We start from the raw sequence: 20,333 nt of genomic DNA on the forward strand, positions 1-20,333 counted from the left end.
CAACAACACACGGTGACGCTGGCCGAATGGCCTTCTGGGAAATGGAGGCGGAAGAAACGTGCGGCCTTTGAGTATTTAAACTTCCTTTGCAATTTTAAAGATATAAGCGTATTAGTGTCAACCAAAGAGGCAAAAATAAAATTGTGCATATCTTCAAAGTTTAATTATACGCCTTTAGACAATTGTGATGTTCTAAATGTACAGGACAAGACCAAAGTCAGTCTGACCTGAGCTGTAAACCCATCAGAACCCAGCAGGACACACTAAACGTCCAGAAATAATGACCACTGCTAGCTGACCAAACACAAGCCACTGAGCAGGCCTATACTGCCTCCATACGGCTCGCATAAAAAAAGTAATCAGAGTAGAAAGAAGGGGAAGAGCAATAGCTTTCAGATTTTATATCAACATTTTCTAATAACATTTGTATTTTATATCTTTAGATTTTATGTTTGTGAGGAAATTGTTTGTCTCTTTATGTCTTTGCGAATCAGCTCTCCTTAAATTACTCCTTGAGGGAAGAGTAAAGTTTTGCAAATTTATTTCATTACTGTTATTCAGCCTGATAAACCACTGACTGATATTGTAAGACATAACCAATGAAATTGATAGCCATGACCAGGATCTGAAATCATGTTTCTTCTTCACCTGCAACTGTGGCAAGTCACTTAATATCTCAGCTGGACACCCAATTTTGTTGTGTGCCACTTCTGGGATTTACGGGGAATGCTTTAGAAAAGTAAAAACGGAGTAAGTGGCATACCTGATTGTAGAAATACGGAATATTTGATGTAACCATAATCATTGACTAATTTAATTTAAGAATTGCTCTTTAAAAAATAATCGTTCTGAGAATAAGGGAAAACTACCTGCCATGGTGGAAGGTGTCCTGGAATTGCGTACCTACCACAGCCAACATTTACCCTGTATTTGGAAGGTACTGGTGCTAATTTCATTCCGTGGTCATGACAGCAGAAATATCCCATTAGAGTCTGATGCCGTTTTTGAAGTTTAGTCTGTCTGTAAGGCAAAAAGTTGCAGCAGTGAAGGCCACATAAGCATATACAAAGAAGCTTTATCCAGCCTCTGCTTTGTAGCTTGCCACTTTCCCCCTAACAAATTATAAAGAGTGGCAGCATTGTTCGGTATCCAGAGTGAAGATGCTGTGCACACTTGGCTACTTTCTTCCCTTCCACTTGTGCAACTTCTGTTTGTCAGATTAGTGATTCAACTACTGCTTTAAGTAAGCAGTTTCTGTTATTACTGCAGCGGATGGGGAGATTGATCTATATTATGACTAGTTAATGACCTACCAGAGAAACTTGTAATATGTGACACTTGCATGCTTTATTGACTGACTTTGAAAAGTCTGCTGACACATAAGATAAGATAAGATAAAATAATCCTTTATTAGTCCCGCAGCGGGGAAATTTACAAGGTCAACCAGGCACCTGGTTTAGTATAATTGACTGCAAAGATGCCTACTTTCATCTTCCATGTCGCAAACAGAGTCTGACAGTTCCTCCAGCTTCAGTGTTCCTTTTCAGAGAATGACCAATGAGCATCCGCTGGCTACTTCCTACCTCCCCAAAAATGTGGAGCAGAGGTCAAGTTGCTGATTAACCAAAGCATGAGGACTTGCTGTTGTCTAGATGACTTTATCATGATGGCACAGTCACAAGAATGTAAGATATTTCAGACTGTGCAAATGATGCAGAGCTTAAGAAATAATACTGGCTGGAAAAACACTCCTTGACCCAGCAAAACATTACTGCACACCCGGTTACTGTTTACCATCACTGTTTACATAGAAACAAATGTTAGAAATGATACGTCTTGGGACCTGATGAGCCCCATCATCAGTAAAGTGCTCCAAAACAAACAGGGTCCTGTCATGTTAATCTCTTATGGTGTTTTTTTCAAGGATCTTTTTCCCAGTGATCCTGGGTCTAAGACACATAAAAAATGTTGTTTGACAAAATAATCTTTACACATGGTCCACTTTCTAGCTTTTTTCCCTGCAGCTTTCAACTGCATCACACAGTCTTAATCTACTGATAGAGTTTGTTCAGTGGCGATTTCTTTTTCCCATCAAAATACTATTTCCAAGGTCACAAATTAACTGTCACGCTCAATGGGAGGTTTCATGTGACAAAAAAGTTTCATATTTCTCGAAGCAACCAGGTGTCCAATGTGTTCAAATTTTAGGAACTAAGTACTGTACTTTCTGAAGTACATAAATAAGCCTAGAATTGTATAATACTTCTACTCAATCTCATTTGATTTTAGAGGGAAATGTTGTGCATTTTACGACAATACATGCATTTGAAAGCTACAATTACTAGTTATAACATTAACATTTTACATTCAAAAAAATTATGCTGAGTTTATAACATATAATAGATTAAACTACCCAACAGTCTAAAAGTAATTGAAATGAGCTCCACCTCCAGAGGCTATAACATTAAAATCAGTATTAGTAATCAAATATTATACAATGTGAAATTGACAGAAGCCATTCTTTTGCATAATCAGTACTTTTACTTTTACTTTGCTATACTTATCATTTTTGCTTTATATTTACTTCAGAAAGATATTGAATGCATAACTGTCTATTTCTTAACTGTACTGCTGCTTTTACTTCAGTAAAAAGACGCTAATTTGTGCCCACTGCCATCAGACTGTACAACAACAGCGGAGACCAGTTTGGTCCCCCCCATGTGGATATACTGTACATTTGTAATTTTATTTCAATAAAGGAATATAATAATAATAAAGGATGTGTATTTGTCCATTACTGGCCCGTATGCCATAAATACATACAGTATTTGCCTTCAGACAGAAGTACTTCATTAAACCCTCATTGGGAAAACTTAATTTCAGAGAAATTCAAGAAATGTATGTTTCACTTTCACATTCAGACCCTAAACCTTCTATGCATCCTTGGAGGATGTGCCAACAATCCTAGAAACTAACACTGAAGATGTAAGGAACCTGGTAGTGTTTTCTCATCATTTATAATTAATTCAACTTGGCACCCGAGACTCAGTTACATAAATGTGATTCAAATGACCCACAACGAGAGGAATAGGCCATCCAATGTAATGACATTACTTTCCTCTGTGATGGTTAACTGTCTCCTCAGCCGGGCCACAGCGCATGTCCCTGGGCAGTAGAAGGGGGAGGGGCTAGGAGGTGGGCCGGCCAACTGTAGGCAAGTGTGTGTGTGTGTGTGTGTGTATGTGTGTGTGTGTGTGTGTGTGTGTGTGTGTCTCAACGTTGCATGAGATGTGTCTCCTCTAAAGCAAAGACACTCAGACTAACGGGAGATGTGCTGATCAACGGGTTTTTTTTTTTTTTTCCTGATTGAAAGTTTTTGTTTGTGTCGCCTCGGTGTTGTTGTCTGTGTATTAAAACATTCCGCTAATATTTATCACAGCCGCCGACTTCGTTTCTGCCAAAGAGTGTCCGCTTCCCCTCCCCTCGATGAAGCGCTGCGATGCCCTCTGATTTCATAGCCCTCCTTAGCTCGGATCTCGACCTCAATTCCCCCAAATCTCTATACTCAAAAGGTAAGCTCTTCCTGATTAAGCATCCTCGTGAGACCACTGACCCTCGTGGCCTAGTTTATCTCGCAGTGTTGTGAACGCGCTCCCGTTAAGCTGCTAGCTAGCGGTAGTTAGCTTCTTTTCTGCTGCTAGCCGACCTAGCTAGCACGGAGCTAGCTTGCATTTGGCGTGTACCTGGTTGGCTAGCTGTCCGTGTCACATGCGAGGAAGACCATGATGCTTGTCTGAATGTGTCTGTGGTACGTGGGGTCGTGTCGGTATGCTTTGTCATTAATAAGCGGGTCTGGTGTTGAGCATTAACGTGAGGTAGGTATAGTTTCGCTAGCCACAGCTACGTGAGGTCGAGCTCAAGTCACCACATTGTTCATTGGTTTGATGTGCTAGAAGTCGTAGTGGGATCCTGCGGGGGCGTGTGTGTGTTGTGTGTGTGTGTGTGTGTGTGTGTGCGCATGCTTATATCGTGAGAAAATGTAACGTTAGCACATGCATGTTCTGTGTGTCCTGCTTGTTTGACAGCCCTCAGGTTTAACATCATGTGTGGGATTGAGCCAGAGTGGTCCGATGTGTATTCATCATCTTTCACAGGAAGAAGGCAGTGACGGACAATCGAAAGCTCAGGGCATGCCAGTGGCCCCTGACAGGATCAAGGGTGCCCACAGTTAATCTACAATACGTTTTGGACACATGTCAGCCAACTCTTGCTTTATTTTTGCTACATCCATTAAGAACTAGACCTTTAACTCTTGTAGTTGTCAGCTGGGTTTGTGGATTTGTTCTGGCTTTTAGTAGCACTTTGTCTGCCCCCCTGTTAACAAGGGTATCAACTTAATGTGTAAGGAAACTGTCTGTGAATCTGCCACTCAACACTGGCACATCTATCATGTTATTGCTTATTCATAAGCAAGGCTTGTATGCTGTGTGTTGTTGGTGTTGTGTCCTGCTCTTAAAGCGGTAACCTGGACTCATAGATGTATGCATTATTATAGGACGCGTGGCGGGCAGCAGGGTTTCCTGTTGTTATTTTAACACCTGGTTTTAGATGATGTCAACTTTTTGATGGTTAACAACTAGTATTTATAGCGAATACAATCTTTACCTGCCAGCTGTTGGGCCTGCTGTTCACACATCTGTCTAGCTGCTATGTATTGGGTGCTCATGAGCTAGCAGAAGGCACTGCTATGTGACCCTGAAATGCTCAGTTGAGCCTACCATATGGTCACACTGTCTCACATGATGACTGTTTATTTATATCTCAGCAATTGTGTGTGTGCTTGTGTAGTGGTCAAGGTAGCATCAATAATCTAGTGGGAGACCTTGTGTATACAAGCCTGTAAGAGAGAGAGAGAGAGGGGACAGAAAAAAATTGGTACATGGATAACCTAAATAGTGACCTTAACCTTGATCTCTTTAGATTATAAATAATAATAATAATAATAGTAGTAATAATATAGTAAATATTCACATGTCAGGTCTCTTATTAGCCCACTCATTTGCCTACTCTGACTCTGGGAACAACTTCCAGGACTTGTATAGTCTTGCAACTATGTGACTGGCACAACTGACATTGATTAAATGTAACTATGTGTCAGTGAAAATGACATATGGGCTCAAAAACAATATACATTTAAAAAATAATGCAGTCCACTTTATTAGTTACAGAAATGGGACCCGTAACATATTTTGTATGATATAGTGTTTAAAAAATGCATTGGAATACAATGATATTATAAACACACTTTCATAAATAGTTGTAACATGAACTCTAAGTTTAATTTGTTCTGTTTTGTTCTTATTTAATTGTGCCTGAGCAGAATGTCTTCATTTCAGGGCATGCAGCCATTAGGCTCCATTTACTGTCGGTCACCTGAGACCTATGAGAAGAAATGAAAGTGCCGCCTGGAAATAATCCAAAGCATGCTGCCTCATAACTTTTATTGACACACCCATGTTTATTTGTTTATTCTCTGTACCTTTGTGAGCTGGCACGGTGGTTAAGTTCAGGCTAGGTTGACTACCACAAAGCTTGTGTTTTAGAAAGGTGAAATTACATACGGCATGCATTTCTGTAGCTTTCACAGAAGTGTAAACTAGGTGTTCATAGTAGTAATTGGGTTAAATCTTAAGCTGGAACCACTGATCTGGTTTATCGGATCTACATAAGCAGGCGCATGGAGAACCCAATAGAGTATCTAGCCCTTCATGGCCAGTATATTTCAGTGTCAAGGTTAACAGAGATGGTGTAAATAAACAAAAATGGCTTTTCTTTAATGCAGGAAGTAGCTTGTTATCTGCACTCTGGCTTGAGCATATCGTTATGAGTTCAAGAGTGGAATTAAAGGGAGCCATTTTGGGCACTGAGGCACATTCTCGGCCTGCATACTTTTTTCATTTGCAACAAAAACATAACCATCCTGTATTGTCTATTCATCTGTCATCCCCCATCTTAGCCCTGAGCCAGCTGCAAAGAATAAAAATGGACTGGTGACCTTGCCATTTGGCAAAACCTTTAAGGAATGTGTAATGTGAGCAGTGCATAACTTTGAGATGAGGTAATTTAATTGTTTTAAGGGTATGTTTAACTCAGTCCGCCCCTTGGCAGGCTAGTGTGTTGCGGCCTACTTTTTTGGGCATACTCGGTCAAGCCTTTCGAGCTGTGCACATACTCTGTACAGATCTCATCTAAGATGTCTATAAAGCAAATGGACACCTGTACTAGAATCCCTGAACAGATCAATGTCAGGTATTCACTTGGGAGCAGTCGGTTAAACTTCATATTTATTTTACAACTGAGATTTACGAGTAAGACTAGCATTATATTTTCTCTGGAGAATTAACACTGCAAGGATGTGTGGTAGCCCAGGGTAAGCAACTTATTCTGTCAACGAAATGACAGAATGTATGAAGGAGCTTTGATGGTGTTAATGTTGTGGTGTTGGTTGATAGAGCTTTGCATTGAAGCACTTTTTGAGTCCCAAATGTAATTTGACACATTGTATACAAACACTGATTTGCCTACTGTGCCCTCCCTGACCAGTCTGGCACATGAGTGAATTCAAAACAGTGAATGAAATCCAGACTGTTCATTAACATACCAAAAAATAACAAGAATGATTTAGCAACAGTGTATGTTAATCAATGTGTGCTTGTACTGATAATGTGCCTTGTGTGTTTTAGATTAGAAGACTAAATATTATGTAACAAATATACCCAATGCATGCCAGGCAAATGTGGTTGATAAGGTTTATGGATGTTTTTTTCTATATTGACACTTTATAATCTAATTTTGTAACATTCATTTGGGCAGCTTTCCCATCAGTGGGATTACTGAGAGTGTTATAAAGAAAACTAAAAGTATGGGATAAACATTTAGGCTAAATCCTGTATGCAAAGAGGAAATGTATAGAAAAAAACTTTGATTCATTGAAAATAAAATCTAATTTGCTAGCTTCTATGCCTGTGCTGCTTTTCTCTTTGATCTGCAAGCACTCTGAGAGAGCGAGTGACTAATATGTATGCCCCATTTAGACCAGCATAGTGCCATAATTTAACCCAGTGTAGTCTCCTTTTAATGTGGCCAGTGTCTGCCATCCAACCTGGATGCATAGCTCAGTGAACAGGCATTTCTGTTAGCTTTTGTGTGTGTGTGTGTGTGTGTGTGTGTGTGTGTGTGTGTGTGTGTGTGTGTGTGTGTGTGTGTGTGTGTGTGTGTGTGTGTGTGTGTGTGTGTGTGTGTGTGTGTGTGTGTGTGTGTGTGTGTGTGTGTGTGTGTGTGTGTGTGTGTGTGTGTGTGTAGCAATGGCTTTTTATATATATTTATATATATTTTTATATATATATAAATATAAAAAGCCATTGCTTCAGATGTGGCGTGAGCCTGTGAATGGTGACGACATTAGTTTATAAGCGAATGCGCTTCGTTGCATGTCAATGGGCTCCAGGCAGGTTGAACACGCACTCAGTACAAGACTCGCATCATACACACATCTCCTGTGTAAAAGGGGTAATAGTCAAGACTGAGGTCACGTCGGGTTGCCAGCCAATCTGTAATGCATCCATGCACAAAGACTCTCTCTCTCTTCTTAACATGAACAAAGCACAACAGACAGATGGAGGATTATCGTGAGGATCACGCACACTTTGCTATTTGTGTAAATACACTGTCACGGTTTGTCTGGTTTACAAGGAAGGTTTACTGAAACAACATGGTTATTGACAAAAATCTATAAGTTTCATTGTGAAAAGTTTCACGGAGTCATGTTTTACTTCACTTCCTGCATAGGACACTCTTCACAGCATGGTCTGTGAATTAAGTTATCACAAATCTTTCTATATTTGGAGAGAAACATTGTTGATGAGTTTTTGAAATGTAGTTTGTTGGCACTTGAAGCACCAAAAACCTAATTCCATTTAGCTCTATATAATACCTATTAGCTATAGATAAGGAGCGGAGCGCAGAGATGGCCTCCGTCTCAGTGTTTTAAGTTGTGTCTGTGTGAACTGGAGTACTGTGTGGTTCTTTGTGTGAACTGTGGTGATTTTGTGTTGTCACTCACTCAACAGCATCCTTGACGTCACAGAAGTGCCAGATCATGTGTCTTGTCAGTTTCACCATTCTGCTGGTGCTAAGTCATAGCTGAGTATCAGATGACTACTACGCATTCTGGGTGCCGCCAATGCACAGCTGAAATATCCATGTCAGGGTGTTGATGGGTCCCTGTTTCTTAGCAACCAAACTATCCAATCGTGTTTATCTGCCATGGAGTGCAGTTTCTTTCCAGTGTAGCTGGAGTGGTTGGTAACTACTAGGAAACATATTGCAATCAAATATCAAAGAATGTCTCTGTGGGTCTTATTCCCTAAACCCATGGGAGGCTAATTTAGTTAACCATAGGATAGCCTGTGTTGTGTTACTGTTGACAGCTGAGTTTGCTTTCATCCCACTTAAGGATTGCTCACTCAGTTGGGTCTTATTGTATTGAGTTCAGCTCAGTCTGAACATTTTTGAAGACAGTGTCTGGCTGTCATTAGTGGGACTGCATCTTGAGGCAATTCTGCACTGGGTTCAGTTTTTGGCCAATCATAAGTACCTAATTATGCATGCTTGATGAGAGCAAACGCAGATACCTCTCTGTTCCCCTTTCTTTTTTTAAAATGGTGAATCAATTTTGAACAGTTAAATAGACTCAACGTCTGAACATTTCTGAACAGGTGGATCACACTAGTGGATCATCTTTTCTAGTGCTTTTACGTCCTCTAATAAACAATAATCTGATTTGTGTTTTACAGAGCCTAATTTGTCTTCTCCCGCTCATCCTTTATGACAGAGTCGGTATATGACCTCCTCCCCAAAGAGCTCCAGCTCCAGCCGTCGTCCACCCAGACAGACCCACCCACCATGAGCCAGAAGAGCGGGGGAGAGGCGGGACCTCCCCCCTCTGCAGCATTGGCTTCAGGTGAGCTAACTGCTAGGTATATGAAAACCATGATCTGGGATCAGTTTCCCCTTGCCAAACTATTCCCCAAGACAGCAGTGGTGGATAAACTCGTATGGGCTTGTATCAGTGTTTGGGGGCAACTTCACTCTTTCATTGATTCCTGAGACAATATTTGGGACTGTTTGAGATTTTAATAAGCTAGATTAGTATTTATATTTCAGCACAGATACTTTAATACAGCTGGCATAGCAAGGGGGGTCATATTAGATTTCACTTGGGTAATTCAGGGTAATGCTGGTTCCATGAAGTTAGGGTGGTACCCATTGGGGGGTGGGGTAAGAGTGTTGAAGGTGATTTAACAGCTGACCTTGAACTGTATATGAATATATTTTGGGATTCTCAATTTTTTTTTAATTGTCAACCTGTATTAAAGGAACCACCAATTAGTGAAAAACCCCGTTATCATTGTTTGGGTTGGTCCTGTCTGTTGGCTTTTTTGACATGTCGGTGTTAAGGGACCCTGTAAGGTACTTTTCTTTTCAAATCCTAGCAGCGGCATGGGAACAGGCATCGCTTATCTTGACTCTGTATGTTAGGGCTTTGATATTCACTCAAACCGCAACTGCATTATGTGCCTGCAGCTCTTTACCTAACCAGTTCACTTTATAAATGTGACTGTCAGAAAAAAGAGATATGTAAAAGTCGCTGAGTATAGTTTGCGTCCAACTTCTAAACTTTTTTTTATCGAACTAACATAAACCTTGCCTGTGGCAGTGACTATAATGTGAAAATCTTCTATGTAATAAAAGTCATACACAGTCTTTTCCTGGAAAATGTTGCTCTGAATAACAACTCCAAGTAATGTTTTGTTAACTGCATGCTAACAAAGCTTGTGCTTTCTCATTTCATCCTATTTTTTTTTTTCAACAGCACTTTGTTTCCACTGTGATGCTTGTGCTAAAAGCTTTCATTTCATTCTGCTTTTTAGGCAGTTAAAATATATTCAAGTGGTCCAGTAAAAGCCCATGCAGCATAACCAATACAGCTGATCTATATATTTCCCTTGGCTTAAGCAGTCATCTCAGACATCTCATGTTATGACATTATATTTGGCTCCACTGTCTGTGTATTAGCACTTTCTAAATTAGCACATCTCTCTGATGGTCTCAGTATGGTTTTTAATAGGTTTTATTATTAAATATTTCAACAAATACCTAAAAGAGAAACAGACTGAGCACCTTTGATTTACATGCACGCTGTCATCCACACGTACTGTTTTACATCAGTAGGTCATCACATCATTTATTGAGGTCTCAAACGTTTGGAGCTTTGCTGCTAAATGACTCATCTACTTCTATGTTACAAATCAGGTGATGCGGCCAGTAGTTATGACGGTTCTGTCTCTTTATGAAACAGTGAAGTTGCCCCTAGCAAGCATTGGACTGTCTATTAAATATCCTTTAGCAAACCAAAGGAATATGGTCTGATCTTGGATCATGGTTCAGGGCAGCCAACATCAACTAAACTCTGAGGGATTCTAGTCTTAAGTTTCTTCTAGAGAGCAAATTAACTTGTCAACAGTGTTGGAGTGAGTGCTTTTGGAAATGCTTCCTTTTAAGTATCCTGTCTGACTCAGCTGGCCATAAGCATAGCTGATCGAAAGCATGACTGCTGTAATGTCCGTCTGATCATTATTTACCAAATACACATGCTTCAAGATGTATATAAATGATCAACCTCAAAAGTGACTCCTTCAGTATATGAACTCATCCAATTTACTGATTGACAGAAGTTGAATCTTGAATGATCAGCTCTCTTGTTGCTCATTGGCTGTCTCGTTTTTATTGCAGGAAGTTCCCTCTGAGGCAGGGAGTGTCTGCATATAAAATGGTCTGCAGTTCACTGCTCCATAGGTCAGAGGCTTGTTTATTCTGTCTCCATGGCTACGCTCAGTCCCAACCAAATCTTCCAATTGGCATGCGCAAACTACTGTTTACTACTGAATGCACATTGCATAAACTGTACTATAACCCTGGCAAATTTAATTTGGCGCCACATTACCAGCTTGCAAATTTGGCTGTACAAGAAAGTTTGACCAGATTTTGTTCTGTTTCTTTCTGGCAATGTGTATGTAACAATTTGTAGCTTGCTTTTGTTTTTGTAAACAAAGCATGTCAGTTTTGTCACATTGATTGTAATTGAGAAAGGTTATGTAGGAATCAAAACATTGTGGGACCTTTAGTACCCTTCTCAACTTTAACTTCCGGATATTTGATCAATTCTTGACAGCTCTCGCATGCACAGTGAGAGCGTATAACCCACAACAGTCTGTTGAAATTAGAGTTGGGAAGAGGGGAATTCAGTACAAATCATGCACAAATTCAGCTGCTTGAATGGGACTGCTAGCCTGCACTTTGCTGAGCATCTGTGCTAACTTATTTATCTGTATATACTACTACAGATGCCACCTCTTCCACCTCCAGCCCCTCTCCCTCTTCGTCCTTGGCCATGGGAGCCCCATCCACTGGCTCCTCTACCTCATCCTCAGACCATCTCAAGGGTCCCCAGCATCTCCACTCCACCGGAGGGGATGGAGCTGGACCTTCAGAGGTTCAAGGTATGGAGGGTGCTGTATCTGCCCCCAGCAGAGGCAACAGTGGAGCAAACACTGCAGCAGGAGACATAGGGTCAGGAGCGTTGTCAGGGCTAGGAGTCCAGCAGCCTCAGAACACCCCATCAAAACGGAGGCCTGTGTTGAGCATATCCCCGCCACCCGAGGACCTTTTTGACGACAGCCAGATGTCTTGCCAAGACGAGCCTGCAGTATCCGGTCCAACAGGTCCAGACTCAGAGCATAGCAGCAGCATGTGGGCTGACGACTCCGTCTCCAACTTCAGCTTGATCAGCTCCGTCTCCTACAACGACAACACGGAGGTGCCACGCAAGTCCAGGAAACGCACCCCTCGCCAACGGCCTGGGCCCAAGCCCGCTCCACCGGAGGACAGCATGGATGTGTTTGATGCTGACAGCGCCAAGGCCCCTCACTTTGTCCTCTCCCAGCTGGGCACAGACAAGAACAGTCCCATAGCCAGGTGGGGTGAACCTTGTCCAATGCTGCATTTTTTAACTCAGAGTACCTCTGTCCCTCTGTAGGAATACAGTAAATGTCATTTCATTTTGTTCAGTCTGGGGTTATTGAATTTCTAGAAGACATACTAATTTTTTTCTTGCCCTGCAGCTCTCTTGAGTCAGGATCTGCATTAAAGAGCGGGTCATTGTCAACTCAGTACCCCCAGAGGAGTGATGGGAAAGATCTGAAGATCCTGGTGCAGCCAGAGACCCAGCACAGAGCTCGCTACTTGACAGAGGGCAGCAGAGGTTCTGTCAAAGACCGCACACAGCAGGGATTCCCCACCATCAAGGTTTGACACAGAAGGCCACCTGCTGCCTCTTGACACAGGAAAAATATTATCACCGAAGTTGGAAGTGTCTGAATAAAGCTGAAAATACACAGGACACGGGGTGTGGAGTACTGTGCTCTACAAGAGGAAGCTTATGCCAGTCCAGACCCATCAGAATCATTCACCCACTAACCAATACCCACCAGATCACATTTTTGTTTTAAGCTACTTCAAAAGCTTTATTTTACAATCGGTTGCCAGCTGTTTTCTGTGTGCTACAAAGTTTTTGGACAAATCAACAACAGACCCAATGTTTACCTGTTACTGATAGCTCTTGGCAAGCAAGTGAAGGAATAGCGCCTGTGTTAAGCAACTCCCGGCTGCTAATGTGTGTAAAGTAGGAAGCACTCAATAAAATGTAGTAAAGATGTTAGAAGTTTCGCAATTACTCCGTGACCAATGTGTGCTTTGGGTTTAAAACCACTTAATTCTTTAATGGCCTTATGATTTCTATTATTGGTGAGGGTCAATTCAAGATATTAACGCGCACATTTTTTCCGTCCCTAGTTGGAAGGTGTGAGTGAACCAGTTGTGCTGCAGGTGTTTGTAGCCAATGATGCAGGCAGAGTGAAGCCTCACGGTTTCTACCAGGCCTGCAGAGTGACGGGACGCAACACCACGGCCTGCAAGGAGGTGGACATAGAGGGCACCACTGTCATTGAGATTCCTCTGGAGCCCAGCAATGAGATGACACTCGCGTAAGGGGTTCTTTTTTGTGGATAATCGGTATGAGTTTATACTTGCACTGTGATGATGTCTAAGAAGTTCTTAGTGTGTCGTGTGTTCTTCATCCTTTGCTGTTTCTACAGGGTGGACCGTGTAGGAATTTTGAAGCTGCGCAATGCAGATGTGGAGGCCCGTATTGGTGTGGCAGGGTCCAAGAAGAAGAGCACACGAGCCAGGCTGGCCTTCAGAGTCAACATCCCCCAACCTGATGGATCAGTACTCACTCTACAGGTCGCCTCATCTCCCATCCTCTGCAGTGAGTAGTTCAAGCACAAAATGAACAAAACTATTCTGTAAACATCTGTCTTAAGCTACAAACGTAACAGCCACCATGAGGCTAAATGCTGGGGGATGGTGTGTTTCCAGTGAGGATGGCCATAGAGCATTGATCTTATCAGACTGTAGAACTTTCGGTCTCTTTGTTTCAGTCTTCCACATACCTTCTGGCAAACACTAGCCCAGATGTCATGTAAGATATGATTAATTGACTGTTTGACTGTCATTCTCCAGCCCAGCCAGCAGGAGTGCCAGAGATCCTGAAGAAGAGTCTCCACAGCTGCTCAGTGAGAGGAGGAGAGGAAGTTTTTATCATCGGAAAGAACTTCCTCAAAGGAACCAAAGTTATTTTTCAGGAGAATATTGCAGGTGCTGTAACCAGTTTTATTATTGTCAGTGTTGTCCGTGGTTGCATCTCAGTGTCATTTGTGTGGATATGTTTTTAAACCTCTGTTGGAAGAAGAAGAAAAATGTGTATTTTTATTTGCAGATGATAATTCCTGGCATGCTGAGGCAAAGATTGACATGGACCTTTTCCATCAGGTAAATGCAGCAGAATGAATATAAGCTGTGGTATTAAACCTGCCTACTTTCTTTGACCATACACTTTTTACTGAATTTGTGATTGACCTTTTGGATTTCTAATGGTGTTTTTTTTCCAGAACCATTTGATAGTGACAGTCCCGCCGTTCCACAACCAGTCAATCACTTCTCCTGTTTCTGTGGGACTCTTCGTGATGACCAATGCTGGTAGATCACATGACGCCCAGCCCTTCACCTATACTCCGGACTCAGGTACAGCCACCAGCTGAAGCGAATGCTAATCTCATTTTCAAGATACTGTTACCATAATATTATATCAGGAAAAATGCTACTTGCATTGGTTGTATAAAACAGTTGCAGCAGATGCGTTTACATGAAAGGTATCGGTCTTGCGGAAATGCCAGAAATCTTTAATGTCTTAAGAAACTTAAATAACAAGACAGCTATCCTGTGTTTCCTCTCTTACACGCAGCTGATAACTCAGATGTCCGGACAGTAAAAACAGAGGGGCCCTCCCTGGTCAAGACGTGTATATTTGATGGCCAGATCAAATCTTTATCATCTGAGCAAACCGACAGCTCTGCTCCGCCTTCCAAACGGCAAGAGGACACACCAATGGAAGTGTCTAGTAATTCACTGTGCGCTGATGTCTTCAAGGTGAGATACCATCCATTCTCAAAAGAAAGTGGAATCAAAATATCTGCTTCAAAATTGTGGTTTGTAAAATCTTTGTTTCCTCCCGTAGCAATCCCCTGACCCTCTTGTCACGGTGCAGCAGACTCTGGAGCTCAGCTCTAGTCCTCATCCAGGTGGAGAGACCTTTCAGAGCCCGATGCCCCTACAACCTGAAGATGTGGAGCTTGCTCAGGCTCCCCCTGTCTTCCCCAGCCTAGAGTCTCTCAGCACCATACAAAAGCAGGACATTGCCCCAACGACCTCCTTTCCAGTGCCGGGCGATACTACAATCCCCCCTGTGACACCAGAAGTCCCCCAGCAATTCCTCCGAGATCCTCAGGACAGCATACCTCCTGAGAGCTCCAATAATAGTGGAGGGGTGGTAGTTGTGGCCATGCCCCAGATAGCGACTCCCTCTCAGCCCCAGACCCAACAGTCACAGGTTACCCTGTTCCCCCAGGAAGAGGTGGCCCAGCTGGAGAGGGCAGTGAGGGAGCTACAGGCCGGAGGTAACACCACGCTCCAGCAGGTGTTTGAGGCGGCTGTAGCCCAGCAGCAGCTCAACTCTGTGCTCTACAGCCCCACCCCCTCTGCAGAATCCCTTCAACAGCATGTCCAGGAGAACATGAATAGCCTTAGACTGGGAACCACAGATAATTCACTTTCAACTCAGCAACAGCTACAGATGCAACAGCAACATCAGTTACAGCAACAGCAGATACAACAGCAACAGCATATACAACAACAACAGCAGATACAGCAGCAACAACAGCTACAACAACAACAACAGATGCAACAACAGCAGCAACAGCAGATGCAACAGCAACAACAGATACAACAACAGTTTCAACAGCATCAACAACTGCAGCAACAACAGCAAATCCTTGGTAACCTGCAGCATCAACAGCAGCAGCAACACTTGCAGCAACACCAACAGCAGCAAGTTCTTGGCAACATGCAGATCCAACAGCAACTTATATTACAGCCACAAGACCAGCAGCAGCAAATCATGGAGAATATTCAACAGCAACAACAACAACAGTTGCAACAAAGTCAGACACAACAAGTCCTTAGCAACATCCAACTTCAGGATCAGCAACAACAAAATCAAATACTTACCAATTTACAACAACATCAGCTACAGCAGCAGCAACAACAACAGCAACAGCAGCAGCAAAATCAAGCGTTGAGCAACCTGCAACAACTGCAAGAGCAGCAGGTGTTGGAGAATTTACAGCAGCATCTTCAAGCTGAGTTGCTTCAACCCCAGATCCACTCCTCCACCCAAGTACAGCAGCCGGTGTCCCTCCTTCAGCAGGCCGGAGAGCTGCTCACCATTCAGACCAGCTTCCCCACACAGCCTCCATCACACACATCTCCCCCACAACAGCTCTTTCAGTCGCCCAGGCCCCTGGCTGAGACCCAGGGCTCCCAACAGCAGGTCCAGGCGGCCCTGCTCCAGAACACGCTGACCGTTCTGACTGGTGGCAGCCTCAACTCAGAGCAGCAGCCTACTGGGCCGACCCTATACCTGTCCCCAAACCCTCAGCCCCAACAACAGCAACAGCAGCTGGCATTCATCTCCTCCATGGAGACGTCCAACGGTCAGCCCCAGTCCGTTGCAATGTTCCAGAACCAACCCCAAGCTCAGCTTTCCCAAATGCAGCAACAGAGCACCCCCATGGAGCAGCAGCAGTCTCCACAACAGAACCAACAACAGCCGCCACAGCTTCCAATGGGCCAGCAGAGCTCCTTGTTCCAAAGTATCCCAAACCACTCGCAGGCTAACCCTGGCCCCCAGGGCCAGCTTTCCCAACCCCAACAGACCGGTCTCCTCCTCTGCACCACAGATCTTAACCCGCAGGCTATCCCCCCAACAATTCTCTTCAGTACCCAGACCCAAGGCCCTTCATCTATGGGCAGCATTGGCGTTGGAATCCAACAGCCAGACCCAGCAGAGCCCATGTCCTTCCAAGACCAGAGCTCTTCGGGCAGCAACTCAACATCCACTGAGAACCAACAGCAGAGCCTGTTCCAGGAACAGCAGCCAATGCAAGTGGGCCCGAGTTCCATCAGCATCCAGAGCACTCAACCTGTGGAGCTGTTCTTGCCACAGACATCTCTGTCCAGCTTGCAGGGCACAATTGGCTCACAGGAGCTGAACAACCAGGCTCCGGCCCCTGGCACAACCATCTTTGTGGTACAGGGGGGTGTGGGTGTGGTAGCCAACCCTGGCCAGCAGCCCCCGGAGCAGCTTTTCCAGACAACAGTGGGTGGGAATGTGGCGCCACAAGGACAGGCCAATCTGTTTGTGTTTGGCATCCAGAATGGTAAGATGATTTTGGTCTGCTTCACCTCTGAAGCGCAGTAAATCAGAGTTAACTAACTGTCTTGAATTTATGTCAATGCCACTGCCAGTACCTTTAACTCCTTTTTTTTTTAATAATAGTGAATATTTCCATTTTCTTTTCCACCCAGACTCACCCCAGCTGCTCAGTTCCTCTGGACCCGCCCTGCCAGCTCAGGGCCAGCCCCAGAACTCCAGTCACATGCAGCCTCTGATGGACCAGCCCATGGCCCAAGCTGCCTCCACCATGCAGACCACCATGCACAGCAACTTACAGAACACCCTTCAGGCACAGATGCAGTCCAGCTTAGAGAACGCCTTGCAGACCAGCCTACAGAATGCGATGCGAGCAAACACACAACCGGGTCTGCAGTCCGGTTTACAGGCAACCATAGAAACAAGCCTGCCAACTCCGATGCAGACCAATCTACAGACACAGATACAGAACAGCTTACAGAATCAATTGCAGGCATCAATATCTGCATCGTCCAACATGGATAAAATTTAGGACCTACTGGAAAGTCTACAGAAACAGTGATTAGGATTGGACCATGTGGGCACTAAGGACAGTGAGTGATATGTAGCCGAGAGTTTAACATCCTAACATCATAAAAACAGAACGGGGGTGTGTGATGTTTTGTGTCAAGGCCACAAAACTTAGAAACTTTAAATATGTGAGATTTAAATGCCCCTTTTACCTAAAACCCAAATTATGAGCTCATGTTACTCCTTGTTTTTATGGAATATTTATAATTAATTATAGCCTTTGTACGTCCATTGTCCTTGAATTGAAGAATCCGCCTTTGTTATTACCCCTCTTGCAGGATCAGAGAGGCCTGTAATAACTGCTTTATCCATCAGTCTCAGAAATGCAGTGTTTTGTTTTTAGTGTTTTAATAATGTGAACCTAAGAGATGATGATAATGATGATAATGATGATGTGATTTAAAAAAAAAACCTGCCAGGTTTGGTGGAAAAACTGGAAAGTGATAAAGAATGTCAGCGACAAGGCAACAGGGGAATAGTAATGTGATGGAGATGAGTCTGTAAGAGGAGGCAGAGTGGATAAAACAGCCAGGAGCGAGTATCCGGTTGCACATAAGTGTCAGATAAAGGCTGAATCTTATTTTGTGAGTGTGTAAACTCCACGCCTTCACTTCACTCTGAGAGGCAGTCTGTGAGATGCGTCTTTGTTCGTTCATCATGTGGAGATGGGGGACATCACCTGGCTTAAAAGCAGGGATTAAATGATGTCACCACTCAATTTAAACTATTGACATGGATATGCATACGTCAACAATTTGACTAAAATCTACTCTAAGAGTAAAGACTATTAAATTAAGTACATTTGTAGAATGTTTAGCCTCAATCATGTATCAGTATGATCCTTTGCAGACGCTATCAGAAGTGTTCCAATATTGACCAACTCTAAAAAACATAATTCACACACCAAAATGTGTATCAATACGTTCTGGTGTTACAGGGGATTCCCCCATGTGCAGAAAGAAGGGGGACTAATGAAACACTCACAAATGAGATTGACCCTTGTGAATCATGTTACTTGCCTTTTTGATTTGGCATCTCCCAGTGTTTTCATAGGTTAAGGCCTCATTGCTGGGTTTGTAGAAGCTCTCTTGGTGAAATTTTAAGAAGCATTCAACTATATAATGTGTGTATCTTTTGTTTTGTTTTGTTTTGAAGAAGTTGGTAACCTTTACCACTTTAATGTGGATAGAAAGAAACTTTCCACTAGTGAAAATGGAGTGTTGTGTGGTTTTATAAACGTTTTATCTCAAGCACTTTATAACCTCTAGCTAATCCTTATATCTGTCCACAGCTCCCTACTGACCCAGCTGAATTTGTACTTGGAAACGTCCAGTTAAAAAACGAAAATAACACACAGCAGTTATCTTTGTAAAGGTAAATACATCGTTACCCAGCATTTTTACATTTTCTCATGTCTGAATACTCATGAGGTTTAGGACAACTTTGTATAGAATGTCTACTCACTGTTGAATTCCTCTTTGTATTCAGTCTCAGTGGTCCAGTCAAGTCTGTCTAAACAAACAGCCATTCCCACAAAAGCATTGTCATTTTTCAGTGTTGGAGTGGTAAGTAGGCCTTTGTGTTTTTCACACTGACAAAACACCCAAAATATTCAATGATTCATTTAGTTTGTGCATTGAAATGAAGGATTATTCATCGTATTTCTATTTGTACTATTTACTGTTCAATCTGTCACTTGAGACTGTTTTATCTTGTGTTGTGTTAGATATTTTAGTTTTCGTCTCAGTGTTGGTACCGTGTGCTGGTCGGCGCCATGTGAAGTTGGCTTCCAGTAACCGTCCCTTGTGTTGTGAACAGGGGTTGACTGGTAAATGAGGTCTCTGTTACACAGGGGCTGCCATTTTGGTTCTATCTATGGTGCTATGTGTGGGAGGCCAATTTTTTTTTTTTTTTTTTTTTTTTTTTCCTAGGACGGTGAAGTCATGACCTGCACTACTCTGTCTCTGACTGACTTGCACTTGTTGGGTTGGTTAGATTTAGGCATGAGGAGTGAGATTGGTTAGGCTAAGACCATCAGAGTAGGGTGGGGTCATGCCTTTGCCATCCTAAAAAAAAAAGAGAAAAAAGATGTTGTGCAGGAGTAATGTGCACTTCTGATGTATTTCTAGTGCATCACAGTTTGTACTTATATCAATAGCACTGACATAAATGGTTAGTTTTGAAGCGGAGTTGAGTCTAGAGAGCTGGCTGTTGTGGGGTCAGACTGGAGTGCACCCAGGCAAACCAAAGCTCCTGTTGTAAATCGCCGTCATTTTGTCTCATACTTGTCCTCGCAAATGCCCTCATAATGTTTACTCGTTTGTACTTACTCATTTAAGTTATGCAGCTCTTACTTGGATATTAATTCAGCATGTCGTTTAAAGTACAAGTTTTATAACAATATATGTAAAGGTACTTTGTTTCATGGATCAGTTAACCTCTCATTAACATTTCCACCGATTTGATACATGACTCTATTTTTTGATGCAAAATAACACTGCTGTACTTTCCATATCTACAACAGTATCCAATTTGGCATCATCAAAAAAGCCAATTTCTGAGAATTCAAATGTTAGAATAGTAATGCTCACATAGGCATTTGTTTACATTTTCATATTCATACTATTTTGTCCTGCAGCTATTAGCGATCCATTTTAAAGTAACTTATCTTTTTTAGAATTTTGTATCCATGTATCAAAATGTAGAGTATTTTTGTAAAAACTTGCTCATAGCAAAGAATATCATTGCTGGTCTG

The 20,333-nt window shown here is 42.7% G+C and overlaps 1 protein-coding gene across 3 annotated transcripts; it reads left to right on the forward strand.

Moving 5' to 3' along the window:
- The first annotated feature begins 3,257 nt into the window (after positions 1–3,257).
- nfat5a (nuclear factor of activated T cells 5a) lies at positions 3,258–19,497 on the forward strand. Of its 3 annotated transcripts, none has more exons than XR_008531914.1 (13): positions 3,258–3,572; positions 8,894–9,022; positions 11,466–12,096; positions 12,243–12,426; positions 12,973–13,163; positions 13,275–13,447; positions 13,702–13,836; positions 13,958–14,010; positions 14,130–14,262; positions 14,483–14,667; positions 14,756–17,015; positions 17,164–18,952; positions 19,067–19,497. XR_008531914.1 is itself a non-coding variant. In XM_054619739.1 (12 exons), the coding sequence occupies exons 1-12, from the start codon at positions 3,500–3,502 to the stop codon at positions 17,538–17,540; spliced, it is 4,524 nt and encodes a 1,507-aa protein (XP_054475714.1). In that variant the 5' UTR covers positions 3,258–3,499; the 3' UTR covers positions 17,541–19,497. The 3 variants fall into 3 exon arrangements, 1 of the variants encoding a protein (XP_054475714.1); XR_008531915.1 differs by having other exon boundaries at positions 17,164–17,601; positions 18,870–19,497; XM_054619739.1 differs by having other exon boundaries at positions 17,164–19,497.
- Positions 19,498–20,333: the final 836 nt, after the last annotated feature.

The sequence above is a fragment of the Anoplopoma fimbria genome, chromosome 19 (genome assembly GCF_027596085.1).
Source record: "Anoplopoma fimbria isolate UVic2021 breed Golden Eagle Sablefish chromosome 19, Afim_UVic_2022, whole genome shotgun sequence".
Lineage (NCBI taxonomy): Eukaryota > Metazoa > Chordata > Actinopteri > Perciformes > Anoplopomatidae > Anoplopoma > Anoplopoma fimbria.